The sequence below is a fragment of the Psittacula echo genome (assembly GCF_963264785.1).
Source record: "Psittacula echo genome assembly, chromosome: Z".
NCBI lineage: Eukaryota > Metazoa > Chordata > Aves > Psittaciformes > Psittacidae > Psittacula > Psittacula echo.
The window spans coordinates 17,294,186-17,320,512 of record NC_137742.1 but is presented as its reverse complement, the minus strand read 5'-3'; the positions used below and the strand labels follow the sequence as shown (position 1 = coordinate 17,320,512).

The window sequence follows — 26,327 nt, the reverse complement described above, 5'->3', positions numbered from 1 at the left end:
GTTTGGAAAATTTCTGATTTGCAGGAAAAACACTAAAACATCCTCCCCCACCCAAAAAAAAAAAAAAAAAAAAAAACCACCATAGCAGCAACAAGATATTGCTAGGAGCTGTACCTACTCATAGTCTCTTAAAGAGGAGCCTGTTGAACTTTGTGATTTTTCTATTTTACCCTATTATTAGGTAATTAAGCCCATACGGATTTAGGAGAGGATCCTACCTACCACAGACAGTGTGACCCACATTGCCAAGCTTTGTTATACAGTTATGCAGTAAATTTCCTTCTCTCTCCTACCTTTCACAAGAAGATAAGTATTTGAGACTAGCAAATGACAGACTATATTTTTCCAGTCCTGTTCCTCTGCACAATGGGGAATCAAGTTGAGATTCATCATAAGAACAAATAAGGCCCAAAATTAAACATAACTGCTGAAAGAAACTTGTCTCATTTCGATGTGAAGCTGAGCAGCCTTAGAACAGTTACCATATGTGTCAGACAGTCTCAGTAGGAGGCAACAAACCTGTAATGGGAATAAAGATTGTTGACAGACAAGTAACAGAGGCCATCAGCAGCACACTTAGTTTCTTAAGCCTCACAACCTCCATATGTCTCACCGGGATACTTTTTTTCATGTTTATACATACTCTGACCAGTTTAACACCCTGTCTCACTTCCACCTACTAATACGTGCAAGTGGTAAATAGCAACTGGCTCCATTTAATTATAATTTGTACCCCAACTGTGAATATATTTACTGTATCTGCTAAAAGCTCCTGACTGAGCAACAGCTGACTGCCTGAACAGAGAAGACCTCCCTTCCCTGAGATTGCAGGTGATGGCAGCTACTTCTCCTGGATGTCACCATGCATTTTGACGGTTTCTTCTGCAATGCCACTACCTATGTATTATCCCTTCCTTGTGTTTTAGGATGGGCAATGAACAGCTTTAACTTTATCCAGTTTATTCCAGTCGCCAAATATTCACATTGAAACTTAAATAAATGATAAAATGCAAGAGGTAAATGTAATGATCATGAATGTGAAAGGTAATTCAGGATTCTACCCAAGCTGAAATAGGCAGCTGAGAAAATTTACTGAGTTCTAGTCTCCTACTAGTCTCTTATACGCTTTTCATTCTCCTGTGTAGTTCTGTGGAGACCTAAAAATTTAAGATTTGGCAGAAATCCTGAGTGCCTAGTCCTGTCTACTAAATGGAAACATATATGGACTGCCAAGTTTCGATTAGGATTTGGATTGGGATCCAAGTTTCCTTATAAACACGTGAAGTAATCTTTCTGTTCAGTTCAGTACCCATCAGGCCCTAGTTAGAACATCAGTCCAATCTTGGGCACCTCATTTCTAAAAAATTGGCCAATTGGAAAGATACCAGAAGGAGAGCAATAGGAGGTCTAGAAAACATATACTACTAGGAATGACTACAAAAAACTTGGATTGTTTAGTCCTTAGGGGTTTAGGTTGATTTGTTTTCTATTGAGAGTTATTTCCAAGACAGATCATTCCAATGATTTTGTTTATAGTGCTGCTCCACAAACAGTTATATTTGAAGGGTTGGTGAACTTCAGCACAGAGGCAGGAAAATGCATCTGGGGGAAGGGAGGGCTGGAAGTCCTTAAGCCATCTTTGTCAAGAAATCTAACAAATCAGATAACTACAACCCTGCATCCAACCATATATACTGGGTTGGGTGTTCTTTTTTTTCTCTTGGTGTATGAACTGCTACCATTCTTCGGTCAGTATGAGTCATAAGTTATAAAACCTCCATCCCAGAAACAGATCAGCTAATGAATTCTGACAGTGTCTATGTCTAATCTCCACCAAATCATAGAGCTCAAGAAATCTGAGCTCTGATTAATGAGCTCAGTACAGTTGGCTCTACCTGTAACCATCCCATCTCCACTGCATAAATTAAATCCATGTGAAGGAAGCAAACTGTTTTTCTTCCCTCCTGCAAGACAGCTCTAGAACTTTGGCTAAATCTGATGACATGCTTACATGTTAGTGATGAAAGTGACAGACAAGGTATCGTAGAGTGCAGATCTGAACTCAACTGACAGCATAGTTGTGTCCCCAGAGTCACTTCCCAAACTTCCTTTACTTAGGATTATCTCATCTAACTTTGGACATTTTACAGAGATTGGTGGTGTTTAGAACTGTTCTTTAGAGATGCCTCTTTTCACTGACAAGAGGGAAAAATGTAGGATGACTGTTCCTGGATTGTTTCTGTTACATGTCAGGATGTATACTAGCTAAAATGATTCCTGTCATTCTTGTAGCTAAACTTAAACTCCTCATTTGATAATCAACAGCTCTCACTATTGCATTGCTAATGAAGTTCTCTCTTCCTATGTACTCTTGCTTCTGACACCCTTCTATTTACTTGGTCTACAGAGCACTGCTAAGTGGTCCTTGTTATGCTATGATATTAAAGCTATAAAAGCAGTAGATAAGGAAATGAGAAGCACTTCAGCTTCCTATAATCCTCTTGCGGGTCTGAGAAAAGGCTCTAATACTTAGTCTTTTACATGGTATGTATGCACCATGAAGATTTCACATCTTATGCTGATACTGTGCTAATGCAGGAAGGCTCAGAGGTCCTGTTCCCACAGCCTTCCAGAAGTTTGGATGCATATCTCAGTCTTATCCAAATGCATCAGATGTGGGAATTGGACTAGAAACCTCATGGGACACTAGAATTTTGGCTATAGTTGATCAAAAGATGACACGTTAGCAACTTGCTTTGCAATCTTTCAGTACTTCCACTTCTGATTTAGAGCAGGAAGGGTGGAGGTCTTAGAAAATATTAATTTTTTTTTTTTTTTTTTTTTTTCAGAAAAGCACTGAACGGATTTTATCTGCAAATGAAGTTTTAGTTTTAAGTAAAGGATCAAGTTAAGGTTCACATTGGTTATTATTTGGTATTTATGTCCATAAGTGTGGCATCATTTACGTGGTAACATGTTTGTATCTTAAGCTGCCTTCCAAAGGCTACCATAAAATCTGTAAGATTACATTTTAATGGAACTGCTTTTTCTTGCTGAAAAAACTTCCAAAGGCAAGTCTTTCTTAGCCCATCTTCTGTTTCCTATCTTCTACTCCATCATCTTTGTTTTTCTGTTGTCAGTAATTCTTATACAAAACAAATAAAAGATAGGAAGAACAGTATAACTTGTCACTTGGAGATGTTTTCAACTTACTTTGCACAGGTGTCAACGGTGAAACAGAGTGGAAACAGTGTCAGTGGCCTCTCATTCCTTAGCACTTCACTTTCCTGAACCACATCCAACCTATTTTCTTATTGTTTTCAAACCACTCTTTTTCAAGCTACCTACTAACAGAGCTTTTTGAACTACTAAATCTTTAACGTTTTGCCTTTTCAGCAACTTTGTTTGATGCAAACCAATGCCAGTCAAAGCTACCTCTTCAGAGAAGTTCACTGGAGGGTGCACAAACCAAAGTTCTGAAAAATCAGTTCACAGGAATGTTACCAAGTTCCATTCTCTCCAGTTGCCCACCAAGAGCAGCAGCTTCTTGTCACCATTTGGGAAACTGGAAAGTTTTGGAAGCTTTCAGTCATCATCACATTCCATCCAGCTGAATTCACTCTTTATTTGTGGTATTTCTTCAGGCAAGGGAGGGAGGGAGGGACTGCCTGTGGATTGCCTCATGTATGGACTAATCTCTGAAAAGGAAAAGAAGATGCAAAGTGGTCCTGTTTCTCTATATTAAAGGACTTCAACTAGAGTTACAGACATTTAAAGTGCTTTTAAGAGCTTATTACACAAATGATGCAGCTATAGAGAAATGGTCACTGCCTCATACTGCAGACAAGTTGTATTTGGTCACAGGATCAAGTGGTTCTCATTGCAGGGTATGTTTGGATCCGTTGCAGTACTGCCTTCATAATGCATCTGGTTCTCTGTCAAATGTCTTTCCTATCAAATTACTTGAAATAGTTTCACTCAAGCTCTAGAATATTTTTTTCTCATATTCTAGCATATTTCTAGGATATTTTTTGTTTCAAATTACTATAATTTTTATAAAAACACGGGGCATTTGGAATTAGAGTACAGAATTATGTAAGAGCAATTTTTCACTAGTATATTTTACAGTCCCCCTGTGCAGAGCAAGACAGCCAGTCAGCTTTCTCTTGCCTTGTTATTTATATAATGGTCATTTTTATAAACTATAAAAATACAGTTTATTTAAGTTAAATATATTTGGTTTCTATTGGGAATATGTTTCTAGCCTTTGGGACCAGTAAAGACAGCACATGCATAGCTACAGGGCACATCTCAAGTTGATGTTTGAAATGTTTCTAATTATAATGAGTTGGAAATGGTTTGGGTATTGAAAGCTATGCTTTTAGAGTGGATGTGGTCAAAGGGGATTAGTTGTAATTGTTGAAATTTACAGAATTATGGCTGTAGAATAATAGTGTGCTATCTGTTTTAAAACCATAATGGAGGCCACAGCATTTCTTTTATAATTATTTTATTTTTCTTTCCAAGTTCCTAAAAAGCATGGAACCAGAAATAAGTAACTAATAACAAGAATTTTCCTCCAAGAATATTGATTTTTGATAGCTTTTATTATCACACCTAATTCCAAGTCATATTGTATCATGGAAATTTTTTACTTTACACATTTTCTTGGATTTTAAAGTTTTAAGTCATGGATATGCCTGAGCCCAAGCAATGTTATAAAAGAGGATACAAGAAACAAACATCATAGTATGCTGAAGTGTCACTTTTGTTTCAGTTTTCACAGCAAAGAAACAGGAGCTCCAAAGAAAAGTGAATATTGGTTGGAATAGAAAAAGAACAAGATGAAAAATAGTTAGATGATTTATCTGTTTTTAAATTGATAAAATTTCCTCACTTTATTGAGTAGGCTGGCCAAAAGTCTAGAGATTCATTTGGAAAACTTGAGGGAAAAACCCCACTCCTCAGATAACTGAGGAAGCAGCAAATATAATACCTTTCTTTAAAAAGGGAAAAACAAAGACCTAGAGACAAGTCAGCATATCCTGAGAAAAATACAGGGAAAATAATTTTTAAATACACGGTTATAAACATAAAAGAAATTACTGACCAAAAAGAATTAATCAAAGAGAAGTAATACCATAGCAACCTAATTTTCAACTGTGGTTAGATAAAGATCTTAATTTATAGGAAAGAAGTAGTAGACACCATAAATTTCAGAAAGATTTTTGACTCTAATCTCTCTAATGATATCCTCTTAACTAAGATCAGCAAGCAAAATCTTACAAACCATACTAGGGAACTAACAGGTTTTGACTGCAAACCTGAACAGAGGCACCAAGTTCCAAGACTCTCTTCAAGGTATCTCCTAATCAAAAATTCATTAATGTCTTGACTGAAGGAATTAAAATATGGTTATTGAAGTTGCAGGCAATATGAAACCTATAGTAGCTGCAAATATTTTGGTGGACTGAAAAAGAACTCAAAATGATATTGACAAATTAGACGAACTATGAAATAAAAAAATGGGCATTTAACTGGGACCTGTTCAAAGCACGACTTTTAATCAGAAATAATCAAACTTACAACTACAGAATGAGGAATAATCGCTTACATTTATTCCATGTATCTAGGGTGGTGGATCACAAATTAAACATGAATCAGTATTATCCTATTAATGTAAAAGAAAAAGTAAGCATGCATAAACGTATGAGCATGTATACATTCTTTGCAGGAAATATGATATGTTCCTTCATGTATTAACACTGGAAAGATTTCAGTAAGAGCACTATGACCATGCTGTGGACACAAGCACAAGAGTATCCAAAGGTCTAGAAAACCTGAAGGCTTTAAGGAAAGCATTGAAAAACTGTGCTTGATCAGAGAGCAGAAGTCGGTAGCTATTTAGGTAGGTGTGATAGTAAATACTGAATATGTAAAAGGTTTCTGCAAAGAAAAAAAAATCTCTTTTTCAAGTTCATTTAGAATTTAAACAAGAATTAATGGGCTCAAATTACAAGAAGGCCATTTCGAATCATAGAAATATAGAATAGTTAGGGTTGGAAAGAACCTTAAGATGATTTAGTTCCAACCCCCCTGCCATGGGCAGGGACACCTCACACTAGACCATGTTGCCTGAGGCTCTGTCCAGCCTGGCCTTGAACACTGCCAGGAATGGAGCATTTACCGCTTCTCTGGGCAACCCGTTCCAGTGCCTCATCACCTGCACAGTAAGGAACTTCTTCCTTATATGTAACCTGAACTTCCCCTGTTTCAGTTTAAACCCATTGCCCCTTGTCTTGTCGTTACAGTCCCTGATGAAATGTCCCTCTCTTGTATCCTTGTAGGCCCCCTTCAGATACTGGAAGGCTGCTATGAGATCTCCATGCAGCCTTCTCTTCTCCAGGCTGAATAGAACTAACTTTCTCTGCCTATCTTCATATGGGAGGTGCTCCAGTCCCCTGATCATCCTCATGGCCCTCCTCTGGACTTGCTGCAACAGCTCCATGTCCTTCTTATGTTGAGGACACCAGAACTGCATACAGTACTCCAAGTGGGGTCTCACAAGAACAGAGTAGAGTAGGATCACCTCCTTTGACCTGCAGATTGGATTCTAATACACTTTCTAATGTAGACAGTAAAGAGCTTACCTGGCAGGTCATAGAATTGAATTTTTTGAAGGTGTCTTGACAGCAATCATCTGTTGAGCATTGTTCTCCTAACTAAGGCCAGGGGAGTACCGACAGTGGTCTGTCATCCTTTCAGACATACTGTTTATGACAACGCATAGGCTCTTACCACCAAGCCTGTAGCGCTTGAAAAATATGAAATTTTAGAGAGTTAATCTTGACAGCCCATGGAAATCATATTTTTTATTGCAGTAGTATAGAAGTCTAATCACAGCCAATGACTACTGCATAAACCTTAAGGAAAATACAAAATTTGTTGTGCCCTCAAAGAAGTCAGTTTCATTAGATGGTGAAAACACTAGTTTTAAACTTCATACTGTTATGTCTCAATTTCTTTTTTTATACATTCCTGCTGAACTTAATAATGACTCAAAAATAATCAAATACATATTTTCACCCTTTCGTCAAAGGCATTTGATTTCAATCCAGTCTATTTCAAGGTTCTGAAAAGTTTTTATGACTTCTGCTTGTAGATCCATGTCAGATGAGTTGGTGCTCTCATGCTGACCTTTGAAATTTTTGTCTAAATCACTGGCACCTAGGAAATGATTCCTTTTGTCTTAAATAGTTTTGTATCAAACTCATAAGAAAGTCTCCAGAGAAAATCTATAAATAATACTGAATAATTTGCAATCTAGGCAAAAGCTACTTTTGTGCTTGTAACTATCACGTAATTCCAGTGGGGTGTCCGAGACATACAGAGGTAGAAAAGTACCATTTTAGCATTATTAGGTCCCTGTTACTAAATGGTAATAGATCAAGAGTATTAAACTAAGTTAAAAGAAAAATACCCAATAAAATTTTCCCTTCTCCCAGCCAAATACTGCAGACATTAGAATATGCAAAATTGTCACTGAAAATTATACACTTTTCAACTTCCAAATACACAAAACACACTCAGAATAAATCCAGGAACCCTGGTGATGAGATCAAACTGATAATAGTTCTGAAGAATTCAGCTACATTTGGCTCCAGTTAATAAGTAGGTATAATTAAGCTAGTTACTGAAGACAAAATGTAAATGTAGTAACATTACTCCTCATTACCTCCTTTCAGCTGCTCCACTGAGGATATAATGGAACATAAGATTGCAAACAAACTTCACCACAAAAAATTACTATCTTTTATTATATGAATACTTCTGTTGTGTTAGCTTAGGTATTGTACTGAAGAGGACATATAATTTCCATCATTCAAGTGCAAGACACTTAAAATGCGTTTATTCAGTGCAAGTTTCTTATTTAAGAATGGTCCTCCTTCAGCTTAAAGTGTAACAGTGAACTGAAATGGTCTAACATGGTGTTATTGTCATGGATGATATGACAAAATATAACTTCGTTTCAAAATATAACATCCATTTCAACATAAAACTTAATAATGGCACATTTTATGTCAGTATCTTTGAGGTTTTGTAGGGGTTTTTTTGGTTGCTGCCCTTGTTAGAAATGGATGGACCCAACCTAGTTATACTGGTGCCACAGTTCAGGATACAGCAATAAATTTCTGTAGAAAGAATTAACTAAATTCTTCTCACCACTTTTTGGATGAAAAATATAAAAAAAAAAAAAAAAAGAAAAGAAAAAAAAAACCAGCAAAACACTGCGGTAGTGTTTGCACTGCATTCTTACTGTCTGATAGCTTGTTATCCACGTAACTTTAGGCACCCCACTTAACTTTTTTTCATTTTGAGCACAAATACTTCAGGTTATGTCTCACGTGGGAGAAATATTAATGTCCACTGCTCTCTATTAATACTCTCAGAGAAAATCAGGAAAGCAAGTTTGAGTTTTCTTTACCGTGAAAATGAGAAAACATGAAAATGTAAATTTAAGACTAATATAAACATGATAGGCATTGGCTAGTATGAACTCTCTGATCTGCTTATATCAACGGCATAACATTGGTATATATGAGCTGACTATCAAGACCTATTTAAGGAGCCTTCACAACTTCTCTTGAGATTAGACAGCATTATTCTTTTCAGCTTATGTATGAAAAATTATATATGGCTCCTTTGCAAAAGTAGACCATTTAGCCTTAAAAGTAGGTCATGGGTCTTAACTGACTCTTTCTTCACATTTTCTGACTCTTCTTATATTACAGAGTTCCCCTAAATTGTAGCTCGTATTTCCACCTAAGCATCTTGTGCTAATTCTCAAGTTAACATTACATATAACTAATGGAAGTCATGTTTAGAGTTTTCATCTAGACAACCAGCCATATCTTTTCTGCTTGGCAGTAGTTAAGCAACTCAAGCTACCAAAGAGGCCTTTGCTGCTGTTGAGTTGGGTACCACTGAGGATGGAATAAGCTGATTTTGGGAAGTGTTTTTACTCCCTCACAAGTAGCAGACTTGCAGCTCTGTATGTAACTGTGCATTCACTTTGCTTGTTCAAATCTGAGTTTCAAGACTGAGAGGCCATTAGTGCAGAATTGCTCTCACACAGCTATAAGAAGCTCAGTGGATATTCAAATATTTCACGGTAAAGTTTTCGTAGTTTATATATGCAACTCTATCCTTAGCAATGTTGGGGTTTTTTATGCTGCAAATAAGAATCATATCATAAAAATCTTGCAGCAGCAGACTTTATCAATTGAGGTTTTTTTAATTGCACATGATTGATGTGTGTCAACATTTATATTTGCATTTTTATACCAATATTTAAACAAAAGAATCCTCCACTTTCGTCTCATTATAGGGTTGATCAAGATTTTTTTTTTTCCCATTATTTCTGGTTTAATATGTTCCATTTTCTGAAGGGCTTTAATAGGTCCTAGACCTACTGTTTATCTTGCAGTTCTCACGGAAGTCTTTCTTATATGTAAGGACTATAGACCTTGTAGCTGTTGCCAACCTAATGTTTCTCACTAAGGAAAAACAAAGCCTCTGGTAATTGCGTTAGAATTTATATATCTTAATAGCAAAACTTATCCAGCTTATATAAATATAGAATTTTATATATATTTAAAAATGCATCCAGGAAAAGCCACCGCTCCTTCTTGACAATAAAAGGTCTTTCATGATAAGATTGGCTAGTTTGATGTTCTCTCTCTTCTTCATACACATAAACTGTGTCATCAGTTTCCTTCCCAATAAAAATCAGCTGTTGCTTTCTCATGCTTGTCTCACAGCTGCTGCCCAACTAACATGGAAGTCTCTGCTTCCAGTCAGACAAGAAGTAAACACCCTCTCTCCTGAGTTCAATGCCCATACAGAACAGTTTTTGCATTGTATATAAAGCAGCCATTTAAAAAAATACTGCAATGAAAGAATTTCTCCCTCACGTCTTCTCCACACTAAAGCCCACATGGTTCCACATTCTGAACAGACTGCATTCAGTTTTCAGGGACAGAAAATCAGCATTTCCAGAAAAAGCCCTGAATTCCAAGTTACACTGTTGGGTTCAGTGGATCTGTGGTTATCAAAAGGAATTTTTAAGTAAATGCAAAACCATATGGATTTTCCAGTACTACCTTGCTCAGACAAAAAAAAAAAACATAGAATATTTTGAGGAAGAAATTATTGCAGATTCTTTTTTTTTTTTTTTTTCTTTTTGTTTACGCAGGTAGCAATTCATCAGTGTTTTTCCACCTGATCTATCTGTCATATTATTTGTTGGCTTGGTCTGCTTGGTCTAGGATGTTCTTTGCAGTTCTTAAACATTTCTGCCCTTCCTGTAATTTCCCCATTGATAGACCCTTAGTGACTACTGATTTAGATGGATTATTGTTCTGACTACTACTATTTTAATATCAGGAGAGTTGTTGGAGCCAGGCATACTACCTGGATAAACCATTTAGAAGTTATTTGGTTGGAGACATACTTATCCTGTATTAGGATTCAATGATAAAACAGCATAGTCATCCAGTTACTCTAGCAATATTTGAAAAGGGATCTCTGAAAGTCCATATGCAAGTTGTAGTAACTTCTACTACTCTCAAATCAGTATGCTCTTGGGCAGAAAATATAGAGATGAAAAGTCGTGTCTCCTGTTACTGGCCCCTTTAGCCATCCAGTATACCAGAAAGAGTTTGTATTAAAGAAAAAAAAAAATCTTATTTATTACAAACAGAGCAAAATGTTTCTGATATCTGAAAGACAAAGATAGTGTGGCCGTTAGGGCTAGTCTTACTATATCCCAGAATGTCAACACACTTGCCAAAACTGAATTTATCAGCTCAGTTCAGCCAAGAGATTTAGTTTATCTAAATGTCCTATAAGAAATAAATAGTTTACCACTAGTTTTGAAGATTGGGGGAAATCTAACATTTCTATTGGCATATGCTGCAGATTTAATTTAATGCTGTGGTTCAGATGTCTGTTATGATAAATTTTAGTAAGATCTATGCTAGGAAGAATGAAGCTGTTTCAGTATTTGTGGGGTTTAAAATGCAGGGTTAGCAAAGGAAACATTAATTGAAACAATGTTTGTGTATATTCTTGCCATGGTTTAAAGAAGAATTTTGCAAAAGTTTGGTGGTCAGTTGGTTCCGAATAGTAGAAGTTTAATATTCTTCAGGTTTATTGACTTTTCTATAGTAAGAAAATCTTCTAATGAAGTGATTAAATAGATCAATTTTTATTTTTTAGGCATATTGGAGATAACATCTGTAGAAATTGGAGTTGTGGCAGTTAAATCTATTAAGAGCAACTATTATTTAGCCATGAACAAGAAAGGAAAAGTCTACGGCTCTGTAAGTACTTTTTAACCTTCCAAATGGATTTCAGTTATCCACATAGTTTTCTTTTTTACTTATTGAAAACCCTACTTGTCTGTGTATTATGACTGATGAGAGCTGAAACAAGCTGTTTCATCCTCTGGTAAACCAGCAGCCTCACTCTCCACAATCTCCCTTTTGTTTGTTAAACTTGTATCACACCAAAGCAGCTGCTGGGAATTATTGTGCTTATTGCTTCAGTCAGTTTTCTTATTAAGTAGTGGCCAATGGAGAGGATCCTACAAAACGTAATCTTTAAAGCTGTTTTTCTCTGGCTTTCTGCAGTGCAGTCACATGTACCAGTAATTTGCGATGTGTGGATAAAGTGTACCTGAAATCTTGGAAACTTCAGCTGTTGAAGCAGATGCATCCAATATGAAATTACAACTTTGAAGATTTCTAGAGTAGTCAGCTTCAAATTGAGCGTATCAATTAACACACAAGATTATGGCCAGTACAGACAGACATGAACTTATATATGAGCAGATAAGGTTTGACTGAGCAGAATTTGGATATAATTTGAAAATTGTCCAATATAATAATCTATAAATCTGACTACTAAATTCAAGTGTACCCTCACATATCCATGTGACTACACAAATACCAGATTGTTCTGTTATTACATTTGGTTTGGTTTGTAACTTTGCCATAGTTAGGCTGGTTTTGCCAGTTCCAGTGAGTATGAGCCCACATAAATGTAAACTTATTCAAGTCATATGCAAAGGTTATGAGCCAATCTTCAGATTGCTTACTACTCAAACACCCATATGCTTTAAAAAGAGTAGGTCACAGATAGGTACTGGGGCTGGCTTTATCCTCAGGCAATATAGCTAAGCCTCATACCTCTGCTGAAAAGAATGAAGTAATACCAGTCTCAACTGAGACTCCAGGGGCTTAAAGTCATTTGGTCTTCTGTTTTAAGGAAGCATTTCTATAGGTTGGGTGTAGTTCATACAAACTATATAAACTGTTCTCCTTGATCTGCACTGTAGCTAGTCACTCCTTTCTAAACTCCTGGACATTGTCGAAAAATCACATTTAGGAAAGACTAGAACAAAGAAATTTTTCTTAAACTCCTGTAAATGTGTATTTTAATTTCTAGCATTACACTAGTCAGAAATACAGGATGATCAATGCTCAGTCCTGTACCACTGGGAGGTATAAGATATACTGAGTTGCTGACAAAGTGACCTTCTGTAACTTAAGATCATGGATATGCATCTGTACTTATGTGAAGATGATAGCATAAATCACCATCTTCAATTGACACATCTCAATTTACAGTGTTTGATTTAGTCATTTGTGATGGTCCGTCCCAAAGCTTGAGAAAAGATTTTCTATCCATGTTTTAGCCACAGCTGGTATATGGTGAGAATCCATCCCAACCCTATATGCACACAAAAGAAGTCAAAGCAGCTTTCAGGTATCTAGGTGGAAACCGCTGCCATAAGATTCAGTAATTCGTAGTGTATTAGAAATAGTGTTGACAGGAGGATACGAATGTGGAAAGCCTTTTTTTTAATTCCAGCTGAGATAATTTTTCAATATTCACATCATAAAATCACAACAGAATGGCTTATCAAAACCTATTCCATAATACTTTGGAGATTTCAAGAATCCTTCTGTTATTATATTTCCCATCCTCCCAAGACTTGCAGTTAGACTCGTATTACTACAGTGTGGCAGCTTGCAGATGAATATGAAAGCCAGAACCCATAACAATTTTAAAAACACTCTTGAGCATGTGCACAATAGACACTGGTGTAGAGTTATGCTGAAATTTGTTTGAAATGAGCAAAGCAGTACTGGGCTGACACTCAGACCCCTGCCAATAAGACTTCTTAACCACATCACAACATCATCTGTTCTCTCTTTATTATCTAAGAATAGAGATAAAAGTTTGGATTTGAGTACAGTTCTGCATCTGGGAAAACAAGTTAAGTAAGACTTTCTATGTTTATCAAATACTTTTCCATTTGACTTACTTTGGTTAGAATGAGAGAGGAAAAGAAGACTCACTATTTGGTTTCTTTAACAAAATAGGCAGATGACAGAAGTTACTGCAGTTTAGAACTGATTGCTGGTCACCTGCCTCCTTAATGTCTTGACACCAGAGCTGGCATGTTGCAGTAAATGAATATTGAATCAGCTATATGTATCTTTATGAATACAGGCAGTACCAAGGGTCATATAGAGTCTTCTCTTGATTGTGCCAGACATTGTTCAACTAACTACTAATTCCAAAGTCAAAGAACATTTTGGGAACCAAATTATGTCTGAATATACAAAATTCTGCTACAAAAATATAAGCATTCTGTGGCCTTAGCAGCAAATAAGTGAAATATTAATTACAGACCCAAAAGTTCCTTCTGTATCTTTGGTCTATCTAACAAACTGATCATTGGCAGTTTAAAAATTCTGATTTAAATTAATAGGAATGAAAAATGTATTTTTAAAATATACCCTTTTTTATTAATGTGGATACTTTCTATATCTTTATTAGCTGAATATCTGAGGATTTTGATCATAATAAAAGATAAAATGTCCCTAAATTTTTTATCTGTGCCATGAAAATTGTTTTATTATTGAGACGTATTTATTGTCTTGTTCATAGACAGGGTAAAAATACCACATGTAGTTAATATATCACACTGTAAGATTGTGACATGCTTCTGCCTGAGCTGTGAAATGACATCTCATTTTCTGAATGCTAATTTTTGGTTGTAATTAAAGTATGTTGTAATTGTGCCACTTTCAAAAGCCTTCTAAGTGGAATACAAGTAACTTGATAAAACTAGGGGATTTTATACCCCCTACAAACAAGTAGAAAATAGTTGTTTGTTGAAACAAAGCATTCTTAGCTTCATTGTAGAGAAGATATGTGTAAAAGTGAATTTAACATTATAGACAAAAATGGTCTTTGTCCTACATGCTTCCATGTGCTTGTATTTTTTTATTATTTTTTTCTAGCGAACTGTCAACTGGTTCTCCTTTAAAAACAAAAAACCTAATCCCTAGCACCATATAAAAAAATTGCGTTCAGGTTTATTTAGTCAATAAGATACAGGACCGTACATGATTCTTCTTTAGGCTAAGCCCTTTTCCAGGTCTGCAAAGTAAACAAGCCTCACATGCATCGTAACAACAGTGTAACAGTGGCTTGCACACATCCAAAAACACCAGTGTGGTGTAAAGGATCTTACTTAAATAAGAAGTAAGCCTATGCCATGAATGTTTGTTTAACATATGGTATCAATAATCTCATTCAAGGTATTTAAGAGTTGTATTTGTTATGATTAATGGTTCCAAGATTGCTACCTCATACTTTGAGTTTATAACTGAGAATATGATTTAACGTTGTTCCTATATTCCAACACAGAGAGTTTTGATTTCAGCTATGAGTGAATTATATAATTTCACTGCTGTAATTATGCACCCAAAAATTGATGTCCTATGTTGATTTCACCTTTTACAGTCTAATTAATGTTGCTTTAAATGCTATGCACACAATGAAATTTTTCTTTAAATACACTAAAATCCTAAAAGTGTGTTACATACACAACCTTGAAATGTTCCAAAACACTTTTAGAAACTATTTACCTTCATTATGCTGCAACTCTGACAGATTGTGTTTATTTTGAATTTGTATTTGTTTTCTTCTTTTAACAGAAGGAGTTTAACAGTGACTGCAAATTGAAGGAAAGAATAGAAGAAAATGGATATAACACATATGCGTCCTTAAATTGGAAACACAACGGAAGGCAAATGTTTGTGGCCCTGAATGGAAGGGGAGCCACAAAGAGAGGACAGAAAACAAGAAGGAAAAACACTTCAGCTCACTTTCTTCCAATGGTAGTGATGTCATAGATGAAGGAACTATTCTATTGATACAGTTGAACCAAAGGCTCTTATGTCAAGAATATTCAGTAATCTTATTGAAGAGTAAATACAAAGAAATAGTGCAGACATCTGCTTGTTTGAAAAGAGAGCAGGAGAAGCATTTGAAGGTTTTATACTCATTACTGGCATATGAAATACTTTTAATCAGTTCAGTGTCATATCTTATAATCAAGATATAAGCTGGATCAATGGGGATGTAAGTTACTGCCAGTGTGAACAATTTTATTTTTTTTTTTATTTTATCTCTGCAACAGAACTTAACGAACATGAGACAATCTGTTGAATGATCTTCATGGGGAAAGTTATTTATGGAATACTAACTCATATCAAAGACCTTAGTTGCTCGTTCAAGCCTAATGATCCAATGAACAGTTAGACACGCATTTACTGGAAGCACTTGGATCATATGCACAAATTATGACATTTCTGGAGGAGCCTTGTGGAAGAATGGATAGAATTAAGGAATATAAGCAAAGCAGTATAAAACTGTTCTAACAAAATGAATAGTATGGTTTGCTTGTATGTTCTAAATTCATTTCTTTTTATTTCTCTCTTAAGTTATTTATTTAATAGGATGTTAAATATCTTTCTGATTTGAAATATTTTCCTCATTTACTTCTCTGTTATTTTCCCTTTTTCTCAGTACTTCACACAGAGGTTGAGAGATTAAAATGTCAAAGCCTCAGAAGTACTCTGAGACTAGGTAGTAGACAAGGCTTTAAAGGCAGAATTTAATATGTATAATCCATTTTTTTCCTAAACTGTCTTGCACTTAAGCAAAAAGACCAAACAAGCAGTGCTTGCATTTATGGTATTGGGTGTCTTTATGTTGGAGAGGAGAACATTTTTTAGTTATCAACACTCAAGAGCAAACTTCAAAAAATGCTTTGTTCAAAGGGTCTTTCTGTTATTTTGAAATAGAGAGAAGGGGCCACATATGTACTTGGGTGTCAGTGCATCTGTGTATATATTCATCTGACTGATTTCAATTTAAAACTAAGATCCGACACATTGCAATCAGTGAAATATTCTGCAGCAAGCATTGGGCTGGAGCATAGATGTTGACAGCCCTGTTAAAATCACTGAGATTACAAATATTAAAATTAAAGAGTGTGAAGATCTGACGCATTGCAATCAGTGAAATATCCTGCAGCAAGCATTGGGCTGGAACATAGATGTTGACAGCCGTGTTAAAGTCACTGAGATTACAAATGTTAAAGAGTGAGTAACTCCCAAGTGTAAAATTTGGCACTGAAACATAAGTAAAAAGGACACACAGTCCTGCACTCCTTATTCAACTAATACACCCATTCAGCACATCTGTTCTTGTTATCAGCTTGTAGAATCACATGCATATAGTGGGAAAGATACCTAAGTAAGGACTGAGGGACAGGAGATCCAAAGTCATACTCATGCATTTATCAGAGATTATTATTCACATGTATATTATATATGAGACACAACCAAAAAGCTGTGCTGGTTATCCAGCTTTAGCCTGTTTCATATCCATCATAGTAACTGAAGGCTTAAAATACATAATATCCAGCACATTTTTATGAAGTGTTACTAGTCCCATGGCTTAACTTGAGCAACTGCAGTATAATAAAGTTAAGCATAATATGAAGTCTGTTCAATTAAAGGTACATAAGGTATGTTTTATGTTTTGCTTTACTCTGTAATTTTAGAGAGCTCTGGATAGCTCACCAATGTAACCATATTGAGATTCATTTTGTTAGAGCAGGTAAATAGAAAACAGTACATCAAACAATTTTTACCACTGTCTTCACATTGTATTCCACTAAATAAATCAATAAGCCTTTTCCAGTGTCTTTAGTAAGAAACAAAAGTAGTATAATATTATTTTGTTCTAAATACTTTAACTGATAAGTATGAGATTATATGGATGCTGCAGTTTTATCTTCAATATTTCTTGTTGTGAAAAAGTTGGTTCTATTTTTATTGTTTGGAAACTGTATTTTGGTACAAGGGAGAGCCTTGCTTAATGTGTCTTTTTGAGAATGTTTAACCTCTATAAAGGCTGGTGTAGTTGGAATCTTCTGTAACTTATTTAAATCAATGTTTAACCAGCACTTCAATCTTAATCTGTTATTTAAATATTAGCTGTTCTTTTTTTCAAAAAAAAAGGCAAAAAGAAAAAAAAAACCCAGCTTTTCCATAAAATACAAAATAGATTGTATTTCCTGTCCTTATATAAAGTCAACTGTTTCAAACCAAGAATTCTTTGAGAGACATTTTAGCTGATAACTGGTATTGTATTTCATGGTACTTTATCTCCAGCTTTCTTCTTCACAAATGAGATTTTTGTAGAAAGGGAAATAAGAATTTCAGACCTTAAATGTAATTGCTGGTCATAGCAAAACTTAACTACCATGATAAAAACAAGTTTCTGTTGTTTAAATTTGTAATCACTAATTAAAACTGACAAGACCTAAAGGACCACCCACAGAGAACATTCAATATGAGCTTGGATGAATGCAGTATTGGATGACCACTTAAAGAACATTTAGGGTACAAATGAATTTCTCTTTTGACAGAATTACCTAAATGACTTGGTCAGGGAAAGGATTATGCATAAATATCATCATAGTACTCGAAACACCATGCTGCTCAGAGGACGAAATCAGGAATTACCACTTTTCCAAAGTGAATCAAGAACCATTTGTGGCATGATTAGTGGTTTCTGAAAATTAACCAAAATAAGAAAACCTTGAAGGAATCATTGGTTCCTTTGTGTTTGATATACTGTAGTGGGAAGAAACTGCAGACACTCTACCTAGAGTATCACAGATCCTCAACCATAAGCTCTGTTTTACGTCACCCTCAGCAAAACAGACTCCTGAGCAAAAGAAAAAAAAAGGATAGGGATTTTAAAAAGAGAAACAAAAATCACTGAGCAACAATGCATAGTATGTTATAGTAAAAAAAAAAAAATCAGTGTGGGGATAGAGAATAAAAATAATGTCCTTGTTTTTTTTATTAACCTGAAAAGATACTTCACAATAAAAATAAAAAGGGAAAATACCCATTGTACTGCAGGATGTGGTTTGGTGCTGTATAGCCCCAAAACAAAACAAATATCACTTGAACATTTCTGAGTTTCTTTAATTTTTTGCATGTGTGAGTCAGCTATCTCCACACTAATAACAACCAAATGCTTTAGATTCTTCCTGTAAGTATTCAAATCCACTTAGTTTATAAAGTGGAAAAAGCAATGAATTTAAAGCAAGTACATTTGATGAAAGAATGAAGGAGTTTAGGAAGAAGAACATGTACTCACATTTTTAAAGTAAACTTTAGACATGGAAAAAGAGTTACATTTTATATAAGACTTTTTCAAGACATTTCATGTTATAAAGTTCACTAAGGGTTAGTAAGTTTTAGTAATAAAAGAATACCAGTGTATCAGCACAATTTTGTAATTCCTGTCCCTGCTGAAACCGATTGTCTCTATTCACACTATCAGTCATGACTGCTTCAAGGAGTGATCTTGTAACCAATGCATGAAGACAGCCCCTCTTTCGTAGTATCAAGTATCATTATTTACTTTACTAAGTTAGATTGTGGGACAGAATTCATCCTCCTAATTTCCTATTAAATTAGAGAAAGGGAGTGCAACACAACACATATTCTGCTGCAGATAGTAAACATCTGATTACTGATGATATTTTTCAGAAAAAGCTCATTGATTGAAACAGTGCTGGTGCAACTGCAAGTAACAAATGCAAAAAAAAAAAAAAAAAAAAAAAAGTTGTTTCCCATCATATTGTAAGCAAGAAATCAAATATGGAAAATTAATTAGATTTGAACCTATCAGATTATGATTTATGGTTATGCTTAACCTCCACAGATATTTGAATTTCATGTTTAACTATATGGAAACTTTCTTGGAGTAACTTTGGGGATTTTCTAATAAAGCATGGTGAATCTCAGATATCTGATTAATGTCTTTTCACTCACTAGTCCCAGAAAAAAAGATCTATGTCTTTTCCCCAGCCCAACAATGTAAAGAAAATACACTCTGGTGAAAGGCAAAATAAAGGAGCCATGACTAAGCCTCAAGTAATTGATATGGGATCATTGATCTCTAAGCTACTGCAGTATAAATAAGAATAATTTGCACACCTGAAATTCCTCAGCAGAAACCATAGAATCATAGAATCATCTAGGTTGGAAAAGACCTTTAAGATCATCAGGTCCAACCCCAGGACTTCCAAGTCCACCACTAAACCATGTCACTCAGGGCCTCATCCACATGGTTTTTGAACACTTTGAGGGATGGTAATTCCACCACTGCCCTGGGCAGCCTGTTCCAATGCCTGATCACCTTCTCAGTGAAGAAATTTTTCCTAATATCCAATATAAACCTCCCCTGGTGCAGCTTGAGGCCGTTTCCTCTTGTCCTATTGCTTGTTACTGGGAAGAGACTAACTCCCACCTGACTACTACCTCCTTTCAGGTAGCTGTAGAGAGCAATAAAGTCCCCCTGAGCCTTCTCTTCTCCAGACTAAACCCCCCCAGGTCCCTCAGCCATTCCTCATCATGCTTGTGCTCCAGGCTCTTCACCAGCTCCGTTGCCCTTCTCTGACCCACTCCAGCACCTCAATGTCTCTCTTGCAGTGAGGGGCTCAGAAATTAACACAGGATTTGAGGTGCAGCCTCACCAGTGCCCAGTATAGGGGGATGATCACTGCCCTGGCCCAGCTGGCCACACTGTTGCTGATACAGGCCAGGATACTGTTGGCCTTCTTGGTTGCCTGGGCACAAGCTGGATCATGTTCAGCTCTGTCAACCAGCACCCCCAGGTCCTTTTCTGCAAAGCAGCTTTCCAGCCACTTTGCCCCAAGTCCATAGCATTGCATGGGGTTGTTGTGGCCCAAGTGCAGGACTCAGCACTGATCCTTGTTGAACCTCATTCCATTGGTGACAGCCCATCAATCCAGCCTGTCCAGATCTCTCTGCAGAGCCTTCCTATACTTAAGCAGATCAACACTCCCACCCAACCTGGTATCATCCACAAATTTACTGAGGGTGCATTTGATCCCCTCATCCAGATCATCAATAAAGATATAAAGAACACTGGCCCTAACATTGACCCCTGAGGGGCACCCCTAGTGACAGCTCGCCAACAAGATGTGATGCCACTTAGCACCACTGTTTGGGCTTGGCCATCCAGGCAGTTTCCAATCTGGTGAAGAATCCTCCTATTGAGGCCACGAGCAGCCAATTTCTCCAGGAGAGCGCTGTGAGAGATAGGGTCAAATGCTTTACTTACTTAAATCCAAACCCACAATATCCACAGCCTTTCCTTCATCAACCAGATGGGTCACCTTACTGTAGAAGGAGATCAGGTTGGTCAAGCAGGACCTGCCCTTCATGAACCTGTGCTAACTGAGTCTGATCCCTCCATTTTCCCTCACATGGTTTGTGATCTCACTTAGAATCATCTGCTCCATGATCTTCCTCAGCACTGAGCTCAGGCTGACAGGCCTGTAGCTTCTGGGGTCTTCTTTCCTGCCCTTTTTGTAGAGAGGTGTCACACTGGCCAACATCAAATCCTGCTCGTTAGACCAGGGCTGCTGATAGACGATGGAGAACGGCTTGGCATGCTCCTCTGCCAGTTCCTTCAGCACTCTTGGGTTTAACCCATCTGGCCCCATGTGTACGTCTAACTGGAGCAGGAGGTTGGTAACCTCTTCTTCCTGAATTATGGGGACTTCAATCAGCTCCAGTCTCTGCCATCCAACTCATGGAACTGAGTACCCTGGGAATGGCTGGTGTGACTACTGAAGACTGAGGCAAAGGTAGCATAAGTACCTCAGCCTTTTCCTCATCCTTGGTTACTAGCTTTCCCCCAGTATTCTGTAAAGGATGGTGGCTCTCCTTGGCCCTCCTTTTGCTGCTAATATATTTGTGAAAGTACTTTTTATTATCTTTTATGGCAGTGGCCAGATTTAGTTCCATCTGTGCCTTCACCTTGCTAACTTTCTCTCTACATAACCTAGCAACATTCTTCTACTTCTCATGCGGTGATTCCCTTCTTCCACAGGTGATAGATTCTCTTTTTTACCTGAGTTCCAGCACTATCTCCCTATTCAGCAAAGCTGATTTCTAACCTGTCAGTTTGATTTTCAGCACTCAGTGACTGCCTGCTCCTGTGCCTTAAGGATTTCACTCTTTAAGGGTGTCCAGCCTTCCTGGACCCCTTTGTCCTTCAGTAATGTTTCCCAAGGAATTCTGCCAACCAGCATCATCAACAAGCTAAAGTCAGCCAATTGGAAGTCTAAGGTAGATGTTTTGATGACTTTCTTGCTGACTTCTCCAAGGACTGAAAATTCAGTCATTTCACGATTGCTCTGCCCAAAACGGCCTCCAAGCATCACATCACCTGCCAGTCCTCTCTGTTTGGAACAGCAAATCAAGTCATGCATCTCTCCTAGTTGGCTCAGTCACCAGCTGGGTCAGCAAGTTACCTTCCACACTCTCCAAGAACCTTCTGGGTTGTTTCTTCTCTGCTGTGTTGTACTACCAGACATCTGGTAGGTTGAAGTCCCCCACAAGAACAAGGGCAAGCAATTGTGAAACTTGTCCCAGTTGTTTGAAGAACACTTCATCTGTTACCTCATCATGCCTGGGTAGTCTATAACAGACTCCTACCAGGATATCAGCTTGGTTGCCCTTCCCCCTGATCTCATCCACAGACCAGCCTTCTCACTCACAACGTTGAATTCAAGGCAGTCGATGCACTCTCTGACATACAATGCAACCCCACATTTTTTTCCTTGCCTATCCCTTCTGAAGAGGCTGTAGCCATCCATTGCAGGACTCCAATCATGTGAATTGTTCCACCACATTTCAGTGATGGCAATTATGTGACAATTTCCGTGCTGCACAATGACTTCCAGCTCCTCCTGTTTGTTGTTCATGCTGCAGGTATAGGTATAAATGCATTTAAGTTGTCCTGTGGATCTGGACTCGAGCAGCAGCACCCTACCCCATGGCTTATGTCTAGAAAGCTGAGTGTTATCCTCTTCCCCCTTTGAACGTAGTTTAAAGCTCCCTCCATAAGACCGGCTAGCTTCCGGGCTAGAATCCATTTCCCGCTTTTGGGACAGGCGTACCCTACTTGCCACCAGCAGGCCTGGTACTGTGTAGACTGACCCACGGTAAAAAAAACCACTCTGAAGTGACACCAGTCACTGAGCCAGGAATTAATTAATGCAGTTTTTCTGATGAGGAAATTTATTGATGTCACTGTACGATATTTCAAAATACTAATTCGTGAAATTGAATAAATGGATATGCCAACATATCCATCAGAATATGGCATCAGAAATGCATGTCCTATCAGACCATTGTCCAAATATGAAGCTATGAAAATCTCAGTATCTTAAAAAAAAATGGCAGAAAATACTCCACTGTATAGTTCTCAAAAAAATATTTAGGGCACTGTTGGTATATAGGTAATGTACCACAGTGAAAAAAAACAGTGTTTATAATCACATCAAAGCTCAGACTCTATATTTATCTTGCAATAATGTAGTAAAAGAAGAATCAAAGCATTACAGGGTCTTTAATGTTACTGAAATATAAAGTGTGCATACCTTTGGTGTAGCCATTCATTGCAGATCCAGATATACTATCTCACCATCCAAGCTATCCTGTGGCCTGGTTTAAATTATGTTATCTGATTTTTTGATTATGAAACTGTATTACTAATTGCTAAAAGAACTTTTAAACCTTTCATTTGCTAGCATCTTCACAGAAGTATGGAAAAAGGCCAAACACCGGTCCACACCTGAATCTGCACTTTTCTTCCTAACCATAAATAGTTGAAAAAAGCCAGATTACATTCAATATTGGACATGCAGGAACTTGCCTTATTCAGTGAAGTATGTCTGAGTGGGATAAAAAAGGAATCTCTCCACGCCATTTTTTGCATGATGTCCAGCTAATTTATATACCTTCTTGCACTAGAAATACTCCTGAACTCTCACTTCCCCATGTTTCAGAAGTGTACATGACAAAAAAGCATGAGCATTTTAGGTTTCTCTTTTATCTTTCTTTTTTTTTCTTTTTTTTTTTTTTTGGCTTGGGTTGTTTTTGTTTTGTTTGGTTGTTTTTTTAACAAATTGAGACAGCATTCAGAAAACGAACTGCCTTATCAGGACCCTGTGCATACAGTTCAACATTCTTTCCAAACTGTACTGAAATAATCCATCCAGGACAATCAAAAGGTTTTGAGCTTGGTCCTCTGGCATCTATATCAGTTGGATACTGATCAGTAGCATACTTCAGATACAAATAACTACTGGGAAAAAAAAAAAAAAACTTTATTTATATTAAATTGTAGAAGCACTAGTCCAGGAACAGCAGAATCTTGGAAAAAAACCTCAGCATCTTCTAGATAATAGAGACCTTTTAGGCAATGGTTCTAACAAATCAAAGAAAAAAATATCATATTGGGTGTAAAGAAAATCACAACGTAAGTTGTGAATAAAAGGGTCTGGGGATACCTTATAGCAGCCTTCCAGTACCTAAAGGGGCCTAAAAGAATGTTGGAGAGGGACTTTTTACAAGAGCATGTAGGGATAGGACAAAGAGGAATGGTTTTAAACTCAGAAAGCGTAGAGTCAGATTAGATATTAGGAAGTTCTTTACTGTGAAGCTGATGGAAGCAACTCCTGGAAGAGGTTGCCCCAAGGCGTTGTGGATGCCCTATCCCTGGAAGTGTTCAAGACCAGGGCTTTGAGCAGACTAGTCTAGTGGAAGATGTTGCTGTCCACGGCAGAAGTCTGGAACTAGAATGTCTTTAAGGACCCTTCCAATCCAAGAGATCTGTGATTTTTTTCACATGATGTATCTTAAATTTTTAAATTTGCACTAAAAATGTGAGCTCAAAACAGTTCTATTTTTATCTTTTTGAAAAATATAGTTTTAAGTGTACTCTTTTACTGCTAAACCCATGCATATATTTTTCTTTTACACGCTAAACCCGTATATTTCTTAACCAGTTATGGTAATGTCCTATGATTTCTTCCTTCTCTTACATGTAATCATTCCTCCAAACAGCAAGATTCTTAAATGTTTCACTTCAGGAGCTTGCAAAACTGATATCTGCAGTAAACTGTCAATAAGTCTACAAACTTAAGACTCATTTCTGGTTCCATGTAGAACATGACACAGAGATCCAGTGACACTGTAGTGTCTTGTTACTCCTTGACTGCCTTCAAACTACCCATACACTTACTAGCAAACATGCATATTAGGTTCAGAAGTTGAATATGCATTGTGAGAATAGCTTGCTTGAATGTTATAACAATCTGTGCACAAGATACATTGCAAATTTCTTTTTTTTTTTTTTTTTTCCCTTCTTTACCTTTCCATGGTTCAGTCAAGGAAATGGAAATAGAAGGAAAGGATATGTTATTGTTATTTAAAATCTTCATTGCTTTTGTTCATTGGTAGCCAATACATGACCTGTGGTGGTCTTTGACTGGATCTTATTTCAGTGATGAAATAGAACAGAGATATCAGCAATCTTGTAAAAGAGGGGTCACCCTCTTTCTCTTCCTTATGGTCAGCCAATTTGACTTACTGAGTGCTACTGATATAGCACACAGTTTATGTTCACTTAAATATAGATTAAGCTAAAAGATTCCAGCTTTGGAAGAAGAGATATGGTTCTGCTTATCCTATTAAATGAGCACTGTATCCTTTGCCTGACAAAGATGGATAAGATTTAATCCATTCATCTGTTTAACTGATTGCTTCTTAAATGCTCTGAGGTGAACGATATCGTGTGAGAGAAAAGTCTTGTGAATAGCCACAATTGTTACATTTCTGTGTCAATTGGGAGGTGGAGCTTGCTGCAGCAAGGTTCACCTATACCGAAAGACACCATTGAGTTGTAGATGAATGCCTAGGCCTCCAGAGTTGAAAAAGCCAGTTCTCCAGAAGCCGTCATAGCCCCTCTGATCCCCTGGCTGCTCTAGTGTCTTAACCGTTCTTCAGATTTAAGTCACAACAAACTTGACTGGATTACACGTCCAGATGCAGAATGTGATGCAAATTGTACTTACTGCCAGAAAGTGACCAGCAACAGTTTAAGTAACCTGCGGCAACCAGTGCCCTAAGTGCCACAAGGTAATATGAGGAGTTCTATGTATAAAGGATCACTGCAAAAAACTGCTGGGCAAGGACAGGCCTCATATCACAAAAGCAACAGAAGAATTTAAGTGTGGCTACACACCAAAAAGCACAGCAGTGGTAAAAAGGGGTATTGGGAAGAATGACTTAAATTAGCTCTGTAGAACCTCCTAGAAAATATTCAAGTTTTGAGCAGTGCCTGAACCTTAGGGAAAAGTTCAAATTTTCTTCAAATCCAGTCCTAGAAGAAAGTTGCTATTTGATTGTAATTATTAAATTAAACATGATTTCTGTTTGTTTCAGTCCTTCTCAGATTGTACATGTTGTAAACATTTTACTGGCAACATTATTGTGTTTTATGTAAACACAGAGAATTTTCTTAACTTGAGCCATATCACATTTAAAACAAGCACCATGTGACACGTACAGCCCTAATTAAACAGAGGACAGCTGGCAACACTATTGCAATACATAGAAATCTTGTGCCATTTCCTGTCTTTTTTTATTGAGCATGAAATCCACAACAGACTTCTTGCCACCTAGGTAGAAATGAACAAGACATACTCTCACTCTTACTCTTCCCTGCAGACGCACATAGCTGGTACTGTACAGAGCCACAGCGCTGACTGTAGGACTAAGCAGCAGTCTGTGTTAACCCAGACTTCTGATATGCAGCCCATACCAACCCAGGAGCTTCTATAGGAGATACTGAAGCAGTTTAGCATGCGTGGTAAAACAGATCTCTAACACTGATTTTAGAAAATCCATTAGTGAAGAAGTTCTTCACATAGCAGCTGTTTTTAGTTGCCACTGAAGATCACACTCTTTGAAAGAACAGCAACATAAAGGAAG

The 26,327-nt window shown here is 37.0% G+C and overlaps 1 protein-coding gene across 1 annotated transcript in view; it reads left to right on the top strand.

The window, feature by feature from the left end:
- The window catches only part of FGF10 (fibroblast growth factor 10), a gene marked incomplete at its 3' end in the record, with an annotated part of 59,572 nt that extends 44,297 nt beyond the window's left edge, over positions 1-15,275 (top strand). The window contains exons 2-3 of the mRNA XM_080637188.1: positions 11,281-11,384; positions 15,078-15,275. Coding sequence (XP_080493314.1) covers positions 11,281-11,384; positions 15,078-15,275 — 302 coding nt within the window. The remainder of the gene's footprint in view (positions 1-11,280; positions 11,385-15,077) is intronic.
- Positions 15,276-26,327: the final 11,052 nt, after the last annotated feature.